A 21,330-nucleotide genomic window follows, 5' to 3' on the forward strand; every position below is an offset into this window, starting at 1 on the left:
CAATGGTTTAGAACCCCATACAGGTCGATGGTGGCTTACAGAGCAACACGTATGTCATTAATCCTGTGTTCACATTACTGTTCCTCAGTTGGGGTATAAAACCCCGACTGAGGGCACTGGTTTTCCGCCTTAGAAGAGGGATGGTTCCAAAGTCGAGCGGGGACACCAGTGACTCATACTTTTGGGAAGCATCTATACCTGGCATCTTAATGGCTGGCACTAGCCATGAAGAGCATCCCTATTGACAAACACCATTCACGATCCAGGTGGGATAGATTGGGCATCATCCCCCTAGGAATGCCTGCGGAGACGACCGAAGTGTGAGGGTGCAGTTGACATAAGCATGGGGCTGTGCGGACAGAAGCACATCTCTAAGGACGTTCACCTTTTTGTGATGGCATTGGCCACTGTACCATAAGCATGAGGAGAATTGACATAAGCGCATATCTAAGGGCATACAATCTTGTGTGATGACAGTGGGCACCGTACATGTCGGCAGGGCGATGCGGCTTACCTGGCAACTAAGACCGTACCCATTAAAAAACATCACACATTATCTATGTTGGAGGGACTGGGCAACACCGCCTAGACATTCAAAGTCTGAAGGCACAGTGGACATAAGTGCATCTCCAAGGGCAAATCACTGCCATGCGATGACTTGGGGGGGGCGCAATAGATACTGGTGACAACTCAACTGGTTGCAATGCTACTGTCTGCAGCACTCCAGGAATTTGGAGCGCGACATCACCCTTCGCAGTGCTATCAGCACTTACTGATCAGAGAGGGGTCTAACTGATGATTGGTGGATGACACTATTGTACAGAGGTATCTCGACTGTGAGGATAACGTGCAACTGCTCATTTACAGTGGCGTCCAGCGTACCCTGCTTAACAATGTACGAGAACCTTTTCTTGGTCACAATTGGCCGCAGCTAATGGGGTTTGCCTGGGGCAAGTTAAATCAACTACCCCAGGCTGGTGGTGGGAATACCTGAGTGATTGGAGGAGCGTTAATTCATCAAGTTATGGTTTGGTGCAGACGAGTTTCACTGCACCTGGGTTGGACGCACCTTGCTGCGCATATAGCGCATTTGTCAGTCTTGCTTATGGTGGCAGACTGGGTGCTTTAACTAGCTTTAAACAGCTGACATGATGGCTTGGGTATCCTGTTTTGATTGTTTGTATTAGATACAGTTATGTTTTCTACATGGGCGTAGTCTGACAGTTTCATTTGGGGGGGGGGGGGGCAAAGGGTGGGGCGTGTCTCTCTCCCGCCACCCCACCCCCCGGAGTCTTCCAGTGGCGCCCGGTATCACCCTCCCGTGTCTTCCAATCCCCCAAGCCACCGGCAGCCTCAGCGAAAGAAGCACGCACGCTGCTTTAGACCTGCCCCGAGGCCCTTCTACAGCTTCCTGCCTGCTCGGGACCAGGAAGTTGAAGGAGAAAGAAAGGCTTCCGGGGACAGGTCTAAAGCAGCGTGCATGCTGCTTTCTCACAGAGGCTGCCGGCGGCTCGGGGATTGGAGGATGGGGTTGCAGCTCGTTTGGGGGGGGGCACTGCCCCCCTCGCCCCCCCAGACTACGCCCATTGTCTTCTAATAAAGCTGCAGCCAAGTTGTTCCCACCTAATACAAAGTGAACAAGCTGTTCTTTTATTAACTTGTGTTCAGAGACAGGGTGTCACGGTTGCCTATGTTTTAAGCTGAAATGCCAACATGGGATCCCTCTGTCAAAGAGTGTTGCTCTCTCTGTATATCTGCACTGTATGAGCAGCAACTGCCCCCTCCCCAGTACTCACCCACTGCAGCCGTGATTGTTAAAGGCCTGGGCACAGTCTACCAGCTGCTGCTCTGACTGCAGAAGAAAAGCAAACATGAGTTATCATCCCACAGGACACTACTGGAGCCACTCCTGTCTCCTCTGAGTCGCTCTGCATTCACAGGAAAGACATGCAGCCTGCGCTCACATGTTCTGAATGAGGACACTCCATCCTCCACCGAGTCACTGCATTCACAGGAGGGACGTGCAGCCTGCACTCAGTCATTCTGAATAAGGACACTCCATCCTCCACTGAGTCACTGCATTCACAGGAGGGACGTGCAGCCTGCACTCATACATTCTGAATAAGGACACTCCATCCTCCACCGAGTCACTGCATTCACAGGAGGGACGTGCAGCCTGCACTCATACATTCTGAATAAGGACACTCCATCCTCCACTGAGTCACTGCATTCACAGGAAGGGACTGTCCTTTTATGTTAGTAGCGCTTTAGAAATGTTAAGTAGTAGTAGTAGTAGTAGGGACATGCAGCCTGCGCTCACACGTTCTGAATGAGGACACTCCATCCTCCACCGAGTCACTGCATTCACAGGAGGGACGTGCAGCCTGCGCTCACACGTTCTGAATGAGGACACTCCATCCTCCACCGAGTCACTGCATTCACAGGAGGGACGTGCAGCCTGCACTCAGTCATTCTGAATAAGGACACTCCATCCTCCACTGAGTCACTGCATTCACAGGAGGGACGTGCAGCCTGCACTCATACATTCTGAATAAGGACACTCCATCCTCCACCGAGTCACTGCATTCACAGGAGGGACGTGCAGCCTGCACTCATACATTCTGAATAAGGACACTCCATCCTCCACTGAGTCACTGCATTCACAGGAAGGGACTGTCCTTTTATGTTAGTAGCGCTTTAGAAATGTTAAGTAGTAGTAGTAGTAGTAGGGACATGCAGCCTGCGCTCACACGTTCTGAATGAGGACACTCCATCCTCCACCGAGTCACTGCATTCACAGGAGGGACGTGCAGCCTGCGCTCACACGTTCTGAATGAGGACACTCCATCCTCCACCGAGTCACTGCATTCACAGGAGGGACGTGCAGCCTGCACTCAGTCATTCTGAATGAGCACACTATGCTCATTCTACATTTATATTTAGAGCTTATATTTTTAGGTGTTTATAAATTTAGTTGTACTTTTTCCAGCTAATTATGTTTTTTTGGAGGATAGTAAAAATCAGAGTTCATAAGTGTTTTGATGCTACAGATACCTTTACCAGTGGAATCAATTATGTACTTTTTTTGTCACTTAGAAATCATCACCAAGAATCACAAAAAGAAAGGAAATAGAATGTTAGGTATTATTAGGGAAAGAATGGAAAGCAAAAATGAGAACGTTATAATGCCTTTGTATCGCTCCATTGTTTGACTGTACCTTGAATACTGTGTGCAATTCTGGTCACCACATCTCAAAAAAGAGAGAGTGGAATTAGAAACTGTCCAGAGAAGGGCAACAAAAATGATGAAGGGGATGGAACAACTTCCCTATGAGGAAAGGCTAAAGCAACAAGGGCTCTTCAGCTTGGAGAAAAGACAGCTGAGGGGAGATATGATAGAGGTCTATAAAATAATGAGTGGAACAGGTAGATGTGAATTGCTTGTTTACTCTTTCCAAAAATACTACTAGGGGGAACGTAGTGAAGCTACAAAGGAGTAAATTTAAAACAGTTCAGAGAAAATATTTATTCATTCAACATGTAATTAAACTCTGGAATTCGTTGCCAAAGAATCTGGTAAAAGCAGTTAGCTTAGCAGGGTTTAAAAAAAGGTTTGGATAATTTACTAAAAGAAAAGTCCATAAGCCATTATTAAGATGGAGTTTGAAAAATCCACTGCATAGTTCTACGATGAGCAGCATAAACCTTGTTTTACTCTCTTCGGATCTTGCCAGGTGCTTGTAACCTGGATTGGCCACTATTGGAAACAAGATACTGGGCTTGATGGATCTTCAGTTTGTTCCAGTATGGCAACGCTTATGTTCTTATAACAATACAAGATAAGCCAGGGAAAGTGGTGTTTCTGCAAAGTTCATCCAACAAACAACTAGTTTAATTCTTTTCCATCAGGAGAGTTTTAGCAAAGTTTATTGATGAAATCTGAATGCATTCAGCTACACATTCATTTTCATGCTTGCTAACACCCAGACCTTTTCCTCTAGTGAATGGTGGAAGCTGAAGATTAGAAGCAGTGCAAGTGAAACCATGAGAAGGAGACTGTCCTTCTTTGTTAATTGTACAGCGCTGCGCAACCCTGGTAGCGCTTTAGAAATGTTAAATAGTAGTAGTAGTAGGAACAGGATGAATCTGCCAGTCACGCCTCATGCACATAGCCAGTACGGGGAACGAAAACACTCGTTTAGTCAGTTCACACACAAACACAGCCCAAGTGAAGGGCCACAAAGGTGTAGGGATGGTCATTTCTCACCAGAAGCAACAACTGTCCGGTTGCAATGGCAACAGCTGATTCCAAACAGCCAGTGGTAGAGAAGGTCCAGCAACTCCCACATGGACCCTACAGAGAAGAAAGTCAGGGAGGGGATTAGGTTTTGCTTTTCCAGAGGGGCCTATAACATCCTATGAGAATACAGTGATTTAAAAGTACCAAGTATAATACATTCTGACCTCAGTCCTATCACTAACCACAGAGTACCATGTAGAACATTAAAAAAAAAAAAAACACAAAGAATTGGGATTTAACTATGTGTATTTGCAGTAAAAAAATAAATAACTAAAAATACACTAACCAAAATAACGGGGAAAAAATATCAAAAACAAAACTTATCTGAAATGAAGCAAATTGGCTACTGGGGGAAGAAAGAGTTGTGTTCACAGTAAAATCAAAAAGTGTTTTTTCTAATCACTGATATTCTAAACGAATCAAAATGATGATTTAACAATACTGAAGAATAACGTTATTAATTATTCAACAAGAAAAGGGACTTTCCTGAACAGCTGGCCGGTATCCTCATGCACCTTGACTCTTATCCAGCACTACCTGGCCTCTCCGGGGGGGGGGGGGGGGGGAGGGGATCCTGAGGGCCCTGTCACTGAACTGCACCTAATGCAACACAAATCGCCCACCGCGGCACATGCTAAGGAATTCTACGTTAGTTTTTGCCATCTGCGCAGGCTAAGCATGCAGTATTTGTTTTGGGGAGGGGCGTGTCAGGGCCAGAGAATGTGCGTGGAAGTTAATTCACCGGACTAATTAGCATGTCCATAACCCAGGAAATCGCAGCTTAGTATAATGGTCCCGTAACATCTCAGTTCTCTTAAGAAAGAAAACTATGCGTCCACACTGACGTTCCATCCTCAAGGCACTGCCTGACGCCATCTCTCGCACATTTCATCGTGCAAATCTTTCCCAGAACTACATTCTTTACAGAACATTATTCCACAACTATATTCCAGAATCTGTCCCTGAGCAGCAGGTGGTGTATCACTGATTCACTAGTTTGAAGTGGAAAAATACCTAACACTGATTTTCACTAACTGAAATATTGGGCAGAAGGGATCATACTGGGTATTATCTGTTTCAGCCTAGAGGTAAAACAGAGCTGAGGATCCATAACATACAACAAAAGGGAAAAATCCAATGTCAATATCAAACCTATGTTTCGGAAATCTTCATCAGGGGTATAAAAACTCCATAAAATGATAAATGTTCTGAACATCTGGATCATTTGTTCAAGCGACTTTTTCCGATGTGACCTATAACCTTCAGACATTTAGACGTCACATTTTAGTGGACCTGCTACCAGGGGCGTAGCCAGACAACAGAGTTTGGGTGGGCCTAGGCAAGAAGTGGGTGGGCACCAAATGTTCTCCCCCACCACCACGAAAAGACATCTCATCTGGCAGGAAAATGCTTATTTCCACCTTGGCAGTCTGCAGCAGGCATGCGCTGAAAACTGAACATGCGCAGGTGCCAATATCGTGGAGAGTAGCGTTTTCTTTACCATCAAGGGGAAGTCTTCAGCTGGCAGAGTTTGGGATCTCCACCAGCTACCGCTAAACACGTGCTGCTGTTGGGTGGGCCTGAGCCCTAAGTGGATGGGCCCTGGCCCACCCAGGCCCACCTGTGGCTACGCCACTGCCTGCTACGTTACACATTGGCCAGGTGAAGATATTTAGACCATTTATCATTTGATGGTGTTTTTATACTCCTGATGAAGGTTTCCGACACATAACCATGCTGGGTTGCTGTTGGAACCACCGTCCCTCATCCACCTTGACAACACCCGTAACACCACCTTCAGTTACCTTGGCCCACGTCTCTGGAAAGACCAACCTCGCCATGTCCAAGACCAACCCACCATTTCCACTTTTAAACAGGCTTTGAAGACTCATCTCTTCATTACCTCCTACGTACTTGTACCACAGTTTCCCTGTGTACCTGCCTCTATCCCAGTGGTTCCCAAACCTGGTCCTGAAGGCACCCTAATCAGGTTTTCAGGATATCCACAATGAATATTCATGAGAGAGATTTGCATGCACTGCCTCTTGTGAATATTCATTGTGGATATCCTGAAAACCTGACTGTCTGGGATGCCTCCAGGACCAGGTTTGGGAACCACTGCTCTATCCACTTGGTCTCCCCATTGCCTCCTCCTGACCCACCTCCCCTCCCCCCCCCCCCCCCCCCCATACACACTTTGGTTTAGTTACCTTTCCTTTCTCTCCTTTCACTTTTTCTTTTTTTTGAAGCCTGTGCCAGGCTCCTTGTGGTATGTCAAGTTTGTGTAAATAAATGAATAAAAAATAAAGTCGCCTTGGATTTTTCCCTTGGGTTTGGTGTGTTTTGGATTCTCTCCTTTTGGTTCAGCCTACACAAATTGAATCCTATGAACTCCAGTTTGTATATAAGTCTCTAACTGCTTCCAGAATTCAGTGTGGGTTTGGGGTGCAGAAATTTTGCATCCTGTCTCTACCTGATTCTTCACTGGTGTCACATAGTTTCCCTTCTTCCTCCAGTCGACAAAATCAGGTGCCGCCCCAAAGGCTTCCAAAAAGTTCCCTTTAGTGGCTGAGCAATTCTGAAAGAAGAAGCAAGGCCACTGTTAGAACAGCATGGAGACCATCGGTGTGAAAAAGGTTACCAAACACAATTGTAAACCCTGAGCTTTGGGGCTACCCTAGGCAGCTGCCTAGAGTGTGCTCTGGTGCATGAGAGCTGGCCGGGTACACAATCTATTTGTTTAGGTCATGGACTGGGACTGGAGAAAACCCCAGGAGGCCAAATAAGGCTACGCTCAACACACATTCGTTCAGTTCTGAAAAACAAAAGCAGACCACAGGGTTGATGTGCTCTGAACCACGGTAAGACTTTACTTAAAAAACAGGAAGGTTTACACCCTCAGGGACAATTAAGGCCCAGACAGAGGCTGGGTACCTGTAGGGCAGCAAAAACTTTATACAGTCACCTTCTTCCAGTCATTGTGAGAACTGTGGAGATGTCACCAGCAATAAGTATGAACAAGGAATTGATAAGCTTACGATCGTCCAGCCAAGCAGTACTAATTCCATGGCTTTTTTTGAGGGGGTACTTGGGGGTACCGAGTACCGGCACCTTTTCCATTGTCTGCTAAAATTGACCCATGGACCCCAAGTTTTAATGAAAGAGCTCAGGCTCTACACACCAATTCTGCCTTGTCATAGATTCTGTGACTGGTTGCAAGGGGCCTGGCTATTGTGGGATGGGTCTATCAGTGATCACCTCACCCTGAAGGGTGGCCTTAGCATTTCAGTACCGGCACCTTTTTTGCTAGTAAAAACACACTAACTAATTCTTACCACCACTGAGGAATTGGGAGGTCAGTAGGACAGTCAAACAAGGCCTGGGGTTTTTGTTCAGGAACTGTGGAAGTTCTCCTTTCTCAGCTGAGCTCTGACAGATTCTGTAGTATTTTGAGTTGGAAACTAAAGACATCTGGTGTTACAGCAGAGATGAGACACAAGGACCCAAAAGTAATCAGGTGACTCCCTTATTTACAGCCTCACACCATAGGCAAAGAACAGCAGGTCAGAGGTCTGGGTGACACTTCTGAAATCAAGTCTGTAAAAGAAACAGCTTAAATGTGTTCCCTGGATTAGTACAACACTGCTGTATGTTCTGTTGTGTATAGATAACAAGGTGGAGGGCCGGAGTGCACGGAGCCACCCATACCATGTCACCATGCACCCAAGCACCCACACCCTGGCTGAGAGGGAGGGTGAGCTATGATAGGCAGGGAGCCCCAGCAGGTGGAAGACAGCTTTTGACCAGCAGGGGTCCTCCTCGGGATTCCTTTCCTGCTTCCAGGATGAGCAGTGACCCCCCCACCCTTCCCCACAGTGCTTACTGGGTTAATTCCAGGGAAGCCATTTCTGGAGCACTCATTTTTTTTTTTTAAAAAGGCTCATGGCAGCATAAACGCGTCTCACTGCAAATTTCATGGCAGTGCTGGTTTCTTCCTCCGGCATGGCTGCCTTGTACCCTGGAAAGGTTTCCATCAGCTGGATAGCAGCAGATAGGGGTTACCGGTAAAGCCCAGCCTCCCCCCCTGGATGGCATGGGTAGACTGCCCCTCAACGGGCTGAGCCAGGCACTGCTGTAGTGGGACGCAGCCCCACCGCCCACGTGGACAGACTGTCCCCAGTGTCGGGCGGAGCTGCTCCTCTGGGGAGCTGCCTCTCTGCCCCCGGCCAGATCCTTCCCATGTCAGGATGGGATTTGCCATAGTCCAATGTATCCTGCCACCTCAGGTGCATACGGCCAGCCACGGCCTCTGCCTCGGCTGGCTCCCCCCCCCCCCCCCCTCTCCGAAATGTGCTTTGCGTTCCTGGCTGGAACCAGCGAGCAGTCCTGGTCTCTGCAGGAGCTGTTTGGCAGGATTCGATCATGGGAAGGGCGATGTGGTGGGCGGCTGACTGAGGCTCCTGCATGAATCCCTGTGGAGGTCCCTCTTCCTGATCCCTTTGACTCATGGGAGCGTGGCATCGGCATTTAAAAAGGAGATAGAGCAGCTTTTAAAGTAGAAACAGGGGGGGAAGGCTGACAGTTGTTCATAAATGCATGGTTCAGAACAAGGTATCTTTCAAAGGTATCACCAAAACAGGGAACACAGGGTATCCCGATAGCGAGGTTGCAAAAGAGACCATAGTAGACCAGGTGTTTTTAAATAAAAAGCAGACAAAAGATTGCAAATTAATACTGTCAAGTACTGAGCATGATGTAAATAGGAACAACAAGCATAGTTTGAAATGTCTATATGCGAATGACAGGAGCATAAGAAATAAGATGGGAGAGTTAGAATCAGTGCTTTGTTTTGTGCCAGTACGCGACGGTACGGTTGTACTGGGACCTTTTTTTTTAGGTCGGACGCTGTGCTGGAGCCGGCTCTCCTCTCTCGAGCTAGCCTGGAGTCCCTCCGCGCCGTCAAGAAGACCCTTCTGCCACCCGACCCGGCCGGCACCTGACCCAGAATTTAAAAAAAAACTACGAAGCGGCAGAGTGGTGCCTCGCGTCTGAGTAAAAGAAGAAAAATCGCTTCTTTGGCCGGCCTTCCCTCACTGTGTCCTGCCCTCTGATGTAATTTCCGCAAGGGCGGGACACAGTGAAGGAAGGCCGGCCGACGAAGCGATTTTTCTTCTTTTACTCAGACGCGAGGCACCGCTCCGCCGCTTCGTAGTATATCGTACTGATAGGGTGGATTGAATTGGTGGAGGGGTAGCATTATATATTAACGAGAGCCTTGAATCAAATAGATTGAAAATTCTGCAGGAAACAAAACACTTCTTGGAATCACTGTGGATTAAAATTCCATGTCTAAAGGGGGTACCAAGGGGGGGGGGCGGTGGGGGCGGTCAATCAAATACGTTAGCGTTTAACTTTCAAAAAGGAGACTGTGATAAAATGAGAGGAATGGTGAAAAAAAAACACTTAGAGGACCAGCTGTGAAGATCAAAAATGTACATCAACCGTGGATGCTGTTCAAAAATACCATCCTGGAAACCCAGGCTAAATATATTTAATGTACTAAAAAAGGAGGGAGGGAGACCAAAAGACAGCTGACGTGGTTAAAAAAATGAGGTGAAGGAAGCTATTACAGCTAAAAGCAAATCCTTCAGAAAATGGAAGGCGGAACCAACTGAAAATAGTAAGAAACAGCATAAGGAATGTCAAGTCGAAGGCAAAGAGGGACTTTGAAAAAAAGATTGGGTTGGAGACAAAAAAAAGAGTAAAAACTTTTTAGGTATGTTAAAAGCAACTCCTCCTTCATCAGTTAGGGCTCAGCTACTCTCATTTCCTCTGGCAACCAGTGAGATCAGCAATTTCTCCTTTACACTTTTCATTGGAGGAACCTGGTGGAATCCACAGATTCCTACACCAGTAAAAGAGAACCACAATCAAGAAACAAAAAATGTATCAAATAAAAAATATAACATCTTTTTTGGAAGAGTTACAGCCTAGACTTTGTGATAGAGCAGCAATCAGCTGTTACTTTGTTTTCTGTAAAGAAAAGTTAAATTGAAAAAGCCCAGAGGAGGCAAAGTGTTCCATACATAGCCGCAGTCAGTGGCGTACCAAGGGGGGGGCGGTGGGGGCGGTCCGCCCCGGGTGCACGCCGCTGGGGGGGGTGCCGCGCGCCTGTCGACTCTTCGTTTTCATGCTCCCTTTGCCCCGGAACAGGTTACTTCCTGTTCTGGGGCAGAGGGAGCATGACAACGAAGAGCTGGCAAACGCGTGGCACCCCCCCCCCCCCAGTGGCATGCACCTGGGGGGGGTTCTTTCGCCGCCAGGGGGGTGTCGCGCTGTTCCGGGGGGGCGGGGCGCATCGGCGATCCGCCCCGGGTGTCAGCCCCCCCTAGGAACGCCACTGGCCGCAGTGTATTGATATGAAACTGCCCCACCCTAGGGTTGTACCCAGGGCTTTGTGGCTCAGTCACTGATCACGTCCCGCACTCCCTCAGTAACAGTCACATTTACCTGCGGCTCCTGCCAGAGGTACCTTTTCTTAAATTCTGCAAAGCTCAGATCAGAAAACCGGTTCAGACCCACTAGAAAGGAAAAAGCATAAGGAGATTTGTTTTCGATGAGAAATTAGCAAACATTGGACAATACACAGAAAAAGAGAAAAATCTTATTAAAGTACTTTGAAATGAGGAATTTCCAGCATTGTGTCTCTCTATTTTTCTCTTGTTTTCCACGAATATCGGCAGCCGGTGATAATACTCCTGCAGGCTGTATTTCTTGTTGTTCTAAATGAGAAAAGTGCAGATTAGGAATGGAAATAACAGATCTTTCAGTTAGGCAGCAAACTGTGCCTGCCTGTGACATTGTTAATCAGAGCCTGATGCAGTCCAGACAGCTCCAGTCCGGTTCTCGTTTTATGAATACCAAGGAGCATCACAATTCCTGTGATTTCATCAGCCCACTAAACCCTGAGGGCTGCCCCACAGGACCACCGAGTGCTGTATATTTTACCCAGAGGTTTGTAAAGTACATTGCTCCTGAATAAAAACCTTAAAGTCAGTGGACTAATATAGAAATATAGAGGCAATGTTCAGCCAGCAGCGGGTGGTCAGTATTCCTTTAAATTAACATAGTAACATAGTAGATGACGGCAGAAAAAGACCTGCATGGTCCATCCAGTCTGCCCAACAAGATAAACTCATATGTGTATACCTTACCTTGATTTGTACCTGCCTTTTTCAGGGCACAGACCATACAAGTCTGCCCAGCAGTATTTCCCGCCTCCCAACCACCAGTCCCCGCCTCCCATCACCGGCTCTGGCACAGACCGTATAAGTCTGCCCTCCACTATCCTCGCCTCCCAACCACCAACCTCTCTTCCCCCACCTGCTCCGCCACCCAATTTTGGCTAAGCTTCTGAGGATCCATTCCTACTGCACAGGATTCCTTTATGTTTATCCCACGCGTGATTGAATTCTGTTACCGATTTCATCTCCACCACCTCCCGCGGGAGGGCATTCCAAGCATCCACCACCCTCTCCATGAAAAAATACTTCCTGACATCTTTTTTGAGTCTGCCCCCCTTCAATCTTATTTCATGTCCTCTCGTTCTACTGCCTTCCCATCTCCGGAAAAGATTTTTTTGCGGATTAATACCTTTCAAGTATTTGAACGTCTGTATCATATCACCCCTGTTCCTCCTTTCCTCCAGGGTATACATGTTCAGGTCAGCAAGTCTCTGCTCATACATCTTGGAACGCAAATCCCATACCATTCTTCAGCATCAGCTCTGAGGATGCAGCCAATATTTAGTGTCGTTTCCACATAGCTAACTAGGCAAGGTCAGGAATGGTTTTTCTGTAGTCCAGCCTGCCCATTAGCTGAGCCCCTACGTCTTGCCCCATCCTTGGCCACCTTTAAATCTAGACTGAAAGCCCACCTCTTTAACATTGCTTTTGACTCGTAACCACTTGTAACCACTCGCCTCCACCTACCCTCCTCTCCTCCTTCCTGTACACAATTGATTTAATGTGCTTGCTTTATTTTTGTCTATTAGATTGTAAGCTCTTTGAGCAGGGACTGTCTTTCTTCTATGTTTGTGCAGCACTGCATACGCCTTGTAGCGCTATAGAAATGCTAAATAGTAGTAGTAGTAGTCCTCCACTGCTAGGCCCTGGCACCCTAGTCCACTCAGTTCGATTTCAGCAGGCAGGAGCCTCTCCTGACTATAGACCCCATAGTGGATGGAAATCCACAATTCCAGGAAGAACATGTATAGAATGTTTGTACGTTTGGGAAGCTCGCCAGGTGCCCTTGGCCTGGATTGGCCGCTGTCGTGGACAGGATGCTGGGCTCGATGGACCCTTGGTCTTTTCACAGTGTGGCATTACTTATGTACTTATGTTACACATCTGGTTCTGGACAAAAAAAAAAATTCACATCTGACATTAGAACATTTTTAAATAAAAAACAAATAAGTGAGCATATCCTGAATCCTGGCCCCGGTTTTCAGATATCCCTAATGAACGATAGGGATTTCCAAACAATGGAGGTACAGGGCATGCATCTCTCACATGCATATTCATCAATGATACCCTGAAAACCTGACTCAATGGTGGTCTTTGAGGACTAGGAGATTATTACAGTTTCCACACAGCATGCTGTAGTCCAGTGTCCATTGCTGGTCTTCAACAGAGGAGCACTACTGGCAAGTCAGAGCCAAGGCTGTTGGCAAAGAAAGGAACTAACGCCTTGGGTGAGGAAGGCTTATCCTGCACTGTTGCAACTTGTCACACCAAAACAAAGTATATGCCCCCCACTCAACCCAACTCCACCCAACACCTCTTCTCAGCAACTCTGATTTAGGTGTGGTCTCCAGAACACATTCTGTTTCCTTTTGGCAATGTGCAGCTCTCAATGACTGGGCTGGGGCTCTCCGAGATAAAGGCCTCCTCTCTACCTTCCACAGCATGGTCTCCTCTGCCTGCTACCTGCTCCCCCTGCTCTCTGGTTTCCACAGCACGGTCTCAGCTCTCCCTCCTCTCTGGCTTCCACAGCACAGTCTCGGCTCTGCCTGCTACCTGCTCTCCCTCCTCTCTGACTTCCACAGCACAGTCTTGGCTCTGCCGCTACCTGCTCTCCCTCCTCTCTGGCTTCCACAGCACAGTCTTGGCTCTGCCTGCTCCCTCCTCTCCCTGCTCTCTGGCTTCCACAGCACGGTCTCAGCTCTCCCTCCTCTCTGGCTTCCACAGCACAGTCTCGGCTCTGCCTGCTACCTGCTCTCCCTCCTCTCTGGCTTCCACAACACAGCTCTCCCTCCTCTCTGGCTTCCACAGCACAGTCTCGCCTCTGCTGCTACCTGCTCTCCCTCCTCTCTGTCTTCCACAGCACGGTCTAGGCTCTCCATCCTCTCTGGCTTCCACAGCAGTGTCTCGGCTCTGCCTGCTACCTGCTCTCCCTCCTCTCTGGCTTCCACAGCACAGTCTCGGCTCTGCCTGCTACTTGCTGTCCCTCCACTCTGGCTTCTACAGCACGGTCTCGGCTCTCCCTCCTCTCTAACTTACATAGCACAGTCTCGGCTCTGCCTGCTACCTGCTCTCCCTCCTCTCTGGCTTCCACAGCACAGTCTCGGCTCTCATGCGACCTGCTCTCCCTCCTCTCTGGCTTCCACAGCACGGTCTTGGCTCTTCCTCCTTTCTGGCTTCCACAGCACAGTCTCGGCTCTGCCTGCTACCTGCTCTCCCTTCTCTCTGGCTTCCACAGCACAGTCTCGGCTCTGCCTGCTACCTGCTCTCCCTCCTCTCTGGTTTCCACAGCACAGTCTTGGCTCTGCCTGCTACCTGCTCTCCCTCCACTCTGGCTTCCACAGCACGGTCTAGGCTCTCCATCCTCTCTGGCTTCCACAGCAGTGTCTCGGCTCTGCCTGCTACCTGCTCTCCCTCCTCTCTGGCTTCCACAGCAGTGTCTCGGCTCTGCCTGCTACCTGCTCTCCCTCCTCTCTGGCTTCCACAGCACAGTCTCGGCTCTGCCTGCTACTTGCTGTCCCTCCACTCTGGCTTCCACAGCACGGTCTCGGCTCTCCCTCCTCTCTAACTTACATAGCACAGTCTCGGCTCTGCCTGCTTCCTGCTCTCCCTCCTCTGTGGCTTCCACAGCAGTGTCTCAGCTCTGCCTGCTACCTGCTCTCCCTCCTCTCTGGCTTCCACAGCACAGTCTCGGCTCTGCCTGCTACTTGCTGTTCCTCCACTCTGGCTTCCACAGCACGGTCTCGGCTCTCCCTCCTCTCTAACTTACATAGCACAGTCTCGGCTCTGCCTGCTACCTGCTCTCCCTCCTCTCTGGCTTCCACAGCACAGTCTCGGCTCTCATGCGACCTGCTCTCCCTTCTCTCTGGCTTCCACAGCACAGTCTCGGCTCTGCCTGCTACCTGCTCTCCCTCCTCTCTGGCTTCCACGGCACAGTCTCGGCTCTGCTGCTACCTGCTCTCCCTCCTCTCTGGCTTCCACAGCACAGTCTCGGCTCTGCCTGCTACCTGCTCTCCCTCCTCTCTGGCTTCCACAGCACAGTGTCTGCTCTGCCTGCTTGGTCTTTGTGTATTACACAGATGTTCAGGGTCTGCTGGGTGTAAAGCTATATTATGCAGAACTGCTGAAGAATTGATAAACCATGAAAGATTAACTGCACTGTGACTTATTGAGGGTTGAAGGTTGTGTGACCATGGGATACAGGAGTGAGCACGGTTTTCTCTCTTAAGGGCAGGTTCGATAAACACACACTCCACCTATCTACAACAGAAACTCACAGTCCCAAATGTTTCCCATTCATTCTAAAATAACTTACTCCGGTTCAGCACACACTCCATTTAAGTGTAACGCTTCGATCGGCTCTTTCAACAACATCAGTCTATTTATTCGCACCCTCCCTGAGGATCTAATGCTACTCAACTGCACGTCACAATGCTGTGAGCCAATGAAGGAGAGAGAGGAGAGAGGCAGGACCACCTCTCCAACCTCATTGGCTCCCAGCTTCATGATGTACAAGCGGTGAACTGTGTGGGCCCATGCGGTTGGAGGGGACAGTCCTGCCTCTCTCCCTCATTGGTTCACAGCATTGTGATGCGTGTCTGCACGGGTCACGGGTCTGGGAGTGAAAGAGGGCAGGTGCCTGCTATTTTCCTTCTTGCCCCATGAGGACTGGCAGAACAAAAGCAATTCTGAAAGAAAATGCAAGAGCTGGAAAAGCAGATGTGGAAGAAGCTGTCCTGTCTGTGGTCCTCTACTGATGGAGAAAGCCAATCGTTTGGCACAAAACCTTGGACTGGCTGGTTTTGGGGACAGGGGAAAGTGAGACACAACATCAAGTTCAAGAGACAGCAAAAAAAACAAGATGCAGATGAATTAGGTACAATCAATGGTGCTCAGTCATCTAGATTACTGAAACACACTCTACGCCAGCTGCAAAGAGCAAATAATCAAGAAACTTCAGACAGCCCAGAACACTGCAACTAGACTCATATTCGGCAAAACTAAATATGAAAGCGCTAAGCCCCTACGAGAAAAAGTACACTGGCTCCCACTTAAGGAATGCATCACGTTCAAAATCTGATCCCTAGTTCATAAAATCATTCATGGAGATGCACCAGCCTACATGTCAGACCTGATATACTTACCACCCCGGAATGCCAAAAGATCATCCCGCACATTCCTTGATCTGCACTTCCCTAACTGCAAAGGTCTAAAATACAAATGAATGCACGCGTCAAACTTCACCTACTTAAGCACACAGATATGGAACGCACTGCCGCACAACTTGAAAACGATCAGCGAACTAATGAACTTCCGCAAACTACTGAAGACACATCTCTTCGACAAGGCTTACCACAAAGATCAACCAATGTGAATACACATAACTCCCCCACACATAGTCAAAACTGTCTTACAATATATGCTTGTTATACCACTACCATGTTTTATCATTATTATGCTGTCCAAGATTATTCTGTAACACTAAATGTCTATTTTTAATGTACTTCCACCACTCATGATGTATTGTAAGCCACATTGAGCCTGCAAAGAGGTGGGAAAACGTGGGATTCAAATGCAAGAAATAAAGAGGTACAGAGAGATAGGCAGCAAATATTCTACCAGGCATCCTGAAAAATTACCAACCATGTGACACTTTTAATGCAGATGAAACAGGTCTTTATTAGAAAGCAATTCCAGACGGGTCACTGGCATTCAAGTGGGCTGAGGTGGCTGGAACAAAAGTGCCAAAGGAAAGACTGAAGCTGCTGCTATCATACAACATGGATGGAAGTGAATAGTTAGAACAACTGACAATCGGGAACAGTAAACGTTGCTTCAAGAACCTTAAACAGCTTCCAGTGGCTTATGAGAAATTTGGCTACAATGGCTGAAACAATTGGATAACATACTGTGAAGGCATAAGTGTGAAATTGTGATGCTGTGCGACAACCGTGCGGCACAGAGCAATGACGTTAGATTATCAAATGTTATCAACGCAACTTCTCTTACTCAGCTGATGAATTAGTATATCAACGCCAACTTCAAGAAGTGTTACAGAGTTGCTGGTGCTGCCCCTGGTTATATGATTGCTCTGATTGATCTTCCAACCAGGAATAGTATCAGATCATCTCGTACCTATATGAATCGTCATTACCCTAATTGCATTGGTCTATAAATCGTCCTACGCATCCAATTTCACCTACTTAAGTACTCAAATGTGGAATTCATTACCAAAGAGAGTGAAAGCGGTACATGACCATCTAGAATTCTGGCGAACTTTAAAGACCTATTTGTTTTGTAAGGCCTTCCCTTCTGAATCTGCTTAGCTGCCTCAACCCTGCACTGATTTAAAAGACAACTATTTCTTATTTCCTTTGTCATTTATTGTTCCCATCTACCTCTACCTTCCCTTACCCTGTTTCTGATTGTATTTAACATCGACCCAATACGGTGTCTTGTAAGCCACATTGAGCCTGCTAGTGTGTGGGGAAATGGGGGATACAAATACTGCAAATAAATAAATATGAAAACACTGCCAAGGGAGCTGCTGGGATGGCTTGCAAGCTTAGCCTACTGCACATGCTTCAAATGCAGGAGCAGGCCTGGCGTCATGTTACCCAGCTTAGCGGAGTTTTAAAAAGGTTTGGATGGCTTCCTAAAGGAAAAGTCCATAGACCATTATTAAATGGACTTGGGGAAAATCCACTATTTCTGGGATAAGCAGTATAAAATGTATTGTACATTTTGGAGATCTTGCCGGGTATTTGTGACCTGGATTGGCCACTGTTGGAAACAGGATGCTGGGCTCGATGGACCATTGGTCTTTCCTAGTATGGAAATACTTATGTACTAACTACCAACTGCTACAGACGGGCTTTGTGAAAGAATGCTGATGATGATGAACCTCCTGAATCCAGGATGACGTACACAGATCTCCCAGCTAGACTGACGGCTGAGCAGTTTGATCCATTATGTGGCAGTTGATGACGATTGCAGACATCTGCTGACATAAACAATGCTGACATTTGCTCAGAGCTACAGTTTGTGGCTGAGAAAGCTGGAGATTCAGATCATGAGCCTACGGGGTTGGAAGCTGGCAGCGAACATACAGCAAGACCCACTGTTAAATCTGCTGCTGTATTACACAGCTTGCAGGAGAAAAAAAAGAGCAATGAAACCTCACGGATATGCAAGTAACAAACTTTGGTCTGGAGCCCTTTCACTTAACCAGACTGCACTGTACATGACCGAGTTAAAACTGTGCTCTGCATTCTGCTTTTATTCGTTCATGTAACATTGGTTTCTTACTGTCCAGGAAGTGATTACGTTAATGCTGAGGTTTTATAGAGAAAGCAATATTTCTGATGTAATCACCCAGTCTTTCAAGCCAGTTATGACAGTGTGATACTGAACAGGACAACTGCAGATAAGACCAAACTGACCATCCAGTCTGCCCTGCTCCAGTTCTTCCACATCAGAATAGCCGTAAGTACATAAGTACATACATAGGTTTTGCCATACTGGGACAGACCAAAGGTCCATCAAGACCAGCATCCCGTTTCCAACAGTGGCCAATCCAGGTCACAAATATCTGGCAAGATCTCAAAAAAGTACAAAACATTTTATACTGTTTATCCCTGAAATAGTGGATTTTCCCCAAGTCCATTTTAATAATGGTCTACGGACTTTTCCTTTAGGAAGCCGGCCAAACATTTTTTTAAACCCCGCTAAGCTAACCACTTTTACTACTTTCTCTGGCAACGAATTCCAGATGCGTGAAGAAACATTTTCTCCGATTCGTTTAAATGTACTACTTTCTAGCTTCATTGCATGCCCCCTAGTCCTAGTATTTTTGGAAAGACCAAACAAACGATTCACATCTAAAAAATAAAAAAAATACATTTGTACCCCGCACTTTCCCCACTCATGGCAGGCTCAATGCAGCTTACATGGGGCAATGGAGGGTTAAGTGACTTGCCCAGAGTCACAAGGAGCTGCCTGTGCCTGAAGTGGGAATCGAACTCAGTTCCTCAGGACCAAAGTCCACCACCCTAACCTCTAGGCCACTCCTATTGCACTCCACTCATTATTTTATAGACCTCTATCATATCTCCCCTCAGCTGCCTTTTCTTCAAGTTGAAGAGCCCTAGCCGCTTTAGCCTTTTCTCATAGGGATGTCGTCCCATCCCCTTTATCATTTTCATCGCCCTTCTCTGTAGCTTTTCTAATTCCACTATATCTTTTTTTAGATAAGGTGACCAGAATTGCACACAATATTCGAGGTGCCGATACAAAGCCATACTGGGTCATACCAATGGTCAATCTAGCTCAGTATCCTACTTTCAGCAGTGGCCAATCCATCTCCAAATCCTTGCTCAAAGCCCACCTCTTCAATGTCGCCTTCAGCATCCTAACCACCACACCTCTATTCAGGAAATCTTGACTGCCCCAACTTGACATTTCATCCTTTAGATTGTAAGCTCCTTCAAGCAGGGTTGTCCTTCTTTGTTAAACTGTACAGCGCTGCATAACCCTAGTAGTGCTCTAGAAATGTTAAGTAGTAGTAGTAGTAGGTCACAAGTACCTGAGAGAATCCCATGCTACTGATCCCAGGGAAAACAGTGACTTTCCCCACATCTATCTTACCCTCCAGGAAGTTAACCAAACCTTTTTGGGGGTTTTTTAAACTACCACATTAACTGCTTTTACCACTTGCTCTGGCAAAAAGTTCCAGAGCTTAACTATACGTTAAATGAAAAAATACTTCTATTTAGTTTAAAAGTGCTATTATGTAACTTCATGGTATATCCCTAGTCTTTTTACTTTTTGAAAGAGTAAACCAAAAGATACCAAGAAAAAAACAGACGATATCACCAACTACCGCCCAGTAGCTTCAATCCCACTGGTAGTCAAACTGATAGAAAGTGTGGTAACCAAAGAACTCACTGACTACATAAACAATCAGGATTCTGCTCTAACCACAGCACCAAAACAGAGTACTAATTACCCTCTTAGCCAAATTCAAACAAAAAATTGCAACAGGCAAAAACGTACTTCTCCTACAATTCGACATGTCTAGTGCGTTCGACATGGTGAACCATAACATACTACTAAACATCCTAGACTACTTCGGGATTGGTGTACTTAACTGGATCAAGGGCTTCCTAACGACTAGAACATACTAAGTGAAATCAAAATCGACCATATTATCACAATGGAAGCAGACTGTGGAGTACCTCAAGGATCGCCATTATCACCGCTCCTATTCAACCTAATGATGACCCCACTAGCCAAGTCCTTATCCAATCAAGGCCTTAACCTTTTCATATACGCTGACGACATCACATTGTACATTTCTTACAAAAATTATCTATTTTATTTTTGTTACATTTGTACCCTGCGTTTTCCCACTCATGGCAGGCTCAATGCGGCTTACATGGGGCAATGGAGGGTTAAGTGACTTGCCCAGAGTCACAAGGAGCTGCCTGTGCCTGAAGTGGGAATCGAACTCAGTTCCTCAGTTCCCCAGGACCAAAGTCCACCACCCTAACCACTAGGCCACTCCTCCACTCCACAGAAATCACCAAAGAAATTAAACTCAGCTTGAACATCATGAACTCATGGGCGAATGCATTTCAACTAAAACTTAACATAGAAAAAACACTGTCTCATCCTCTCATCCCAATATAACACAATCAAACCCACCAACACAACCACCCCCAGATTACACCCTCCCTATCTCAGACAACCTGAAAATTCTCTGAGTTACAATCGACCAAACTCTCACACTAGAGAGTCAAATGAAAGCTAGAACAAAGAAATGTTTCAATCAATGTGGAAGCTCAAACGAGTGAACCCTTCCCCCCCCCCCCCCCCCCGAGGGAAATATTTCGCAACTTGGTACAATCCATGGTACTAAACCATCTAGATTACTGTAATGGAATCTATGCAGGATGTAAAGAACAAATCATAAAGAAACTCCAAACTGCTCAAAACACAGCAGCCAGGCTTATATTCGGAAAAACAAGATTTGAAAGCGCCAAACCTCTACTAGAAAAACTACACTGGCTCCCAATCAAAGAACGCATTGCGTTCAAAATATGCACCCTGGTTCATAAAATCATCAATGGCAATGCCCCGGGATACATGACATAAGTACATAAGTATTGCCATACTGGGAAAGACCAAAGATCCATCAAGCCCAGCATCCTGTTTCCAACAGTGGCCAATCCAGGTCACAAATACCCAGCAAGATCCCAAAAACGTACAAAACATTTTATACTGCTTATCCCAGAAATAGTGGATTTTCCCCAAGTCCATTTAATAACGGTCTATGGACTTTTCCTTTAGGAAGCCATCCAAACCTTTTTTAAACTCCGCTAAGCTAACCGCCTTTACCACATTCTCTGGCAACGAATTCCAGAGTTTAATTACACGTTGAGTGAAGAAAAATTTTCTCCAATTCATTTTAAATTTACTACATTGTAGCTTCATCGCATGCCCCCTAGT

General features: G+C 46.8%; 1 protein-coding gene across 1 annotated transcript in view; it reads right to left on the bottom strand.

Moving 5' to 3' along the window:
- CTSH (cathepsin H) overlaps positions 1-21,330 on the bottom strand; it is a 40,093-nt gene that overhangs the window by 13,357 nt on the left and 5,406 nt on the right. The window contains exons 3-7 of the mRNA XM_030189834.1: positions 10,977-11,082; positions 10,811-10,881; positions 6,774-6,878; positions 4,268-4,354; positions 1,797-1,852 (exon numbers count right to left, since the gene is read on the bottom strand). Of these exons, the coding sequence (XP_030045694.1) occupies positions 1,797-1,852; positions 4,268-4,354; positions 6,774-6,878; positions 10,811-10,881; positions 10,977-11,082 (425 nt within the window). The remainder of the gene's footprint in view (positions 1-1,796; positions 1,853-4,267; positions 4,355-6,773; positions 6,879-10,810; positions 10,882-10,976; positions 11,083-21,330) is intronic.

This window comes from Microcaecilia unicolor, chromosome 1 (genome assembly GCF_901765095.1).
Source record: "Microcaecilia unicolor chromosome 1, aMicUni1.1, whole genome shotgun sequence".
Taxonomy (NCBI): Eukaryota; Metazoa; Chordata; class Amphibia; order Gymnophiona; family Siphonopidae; genus Microcaecilia; species Microcaecilia unicolor.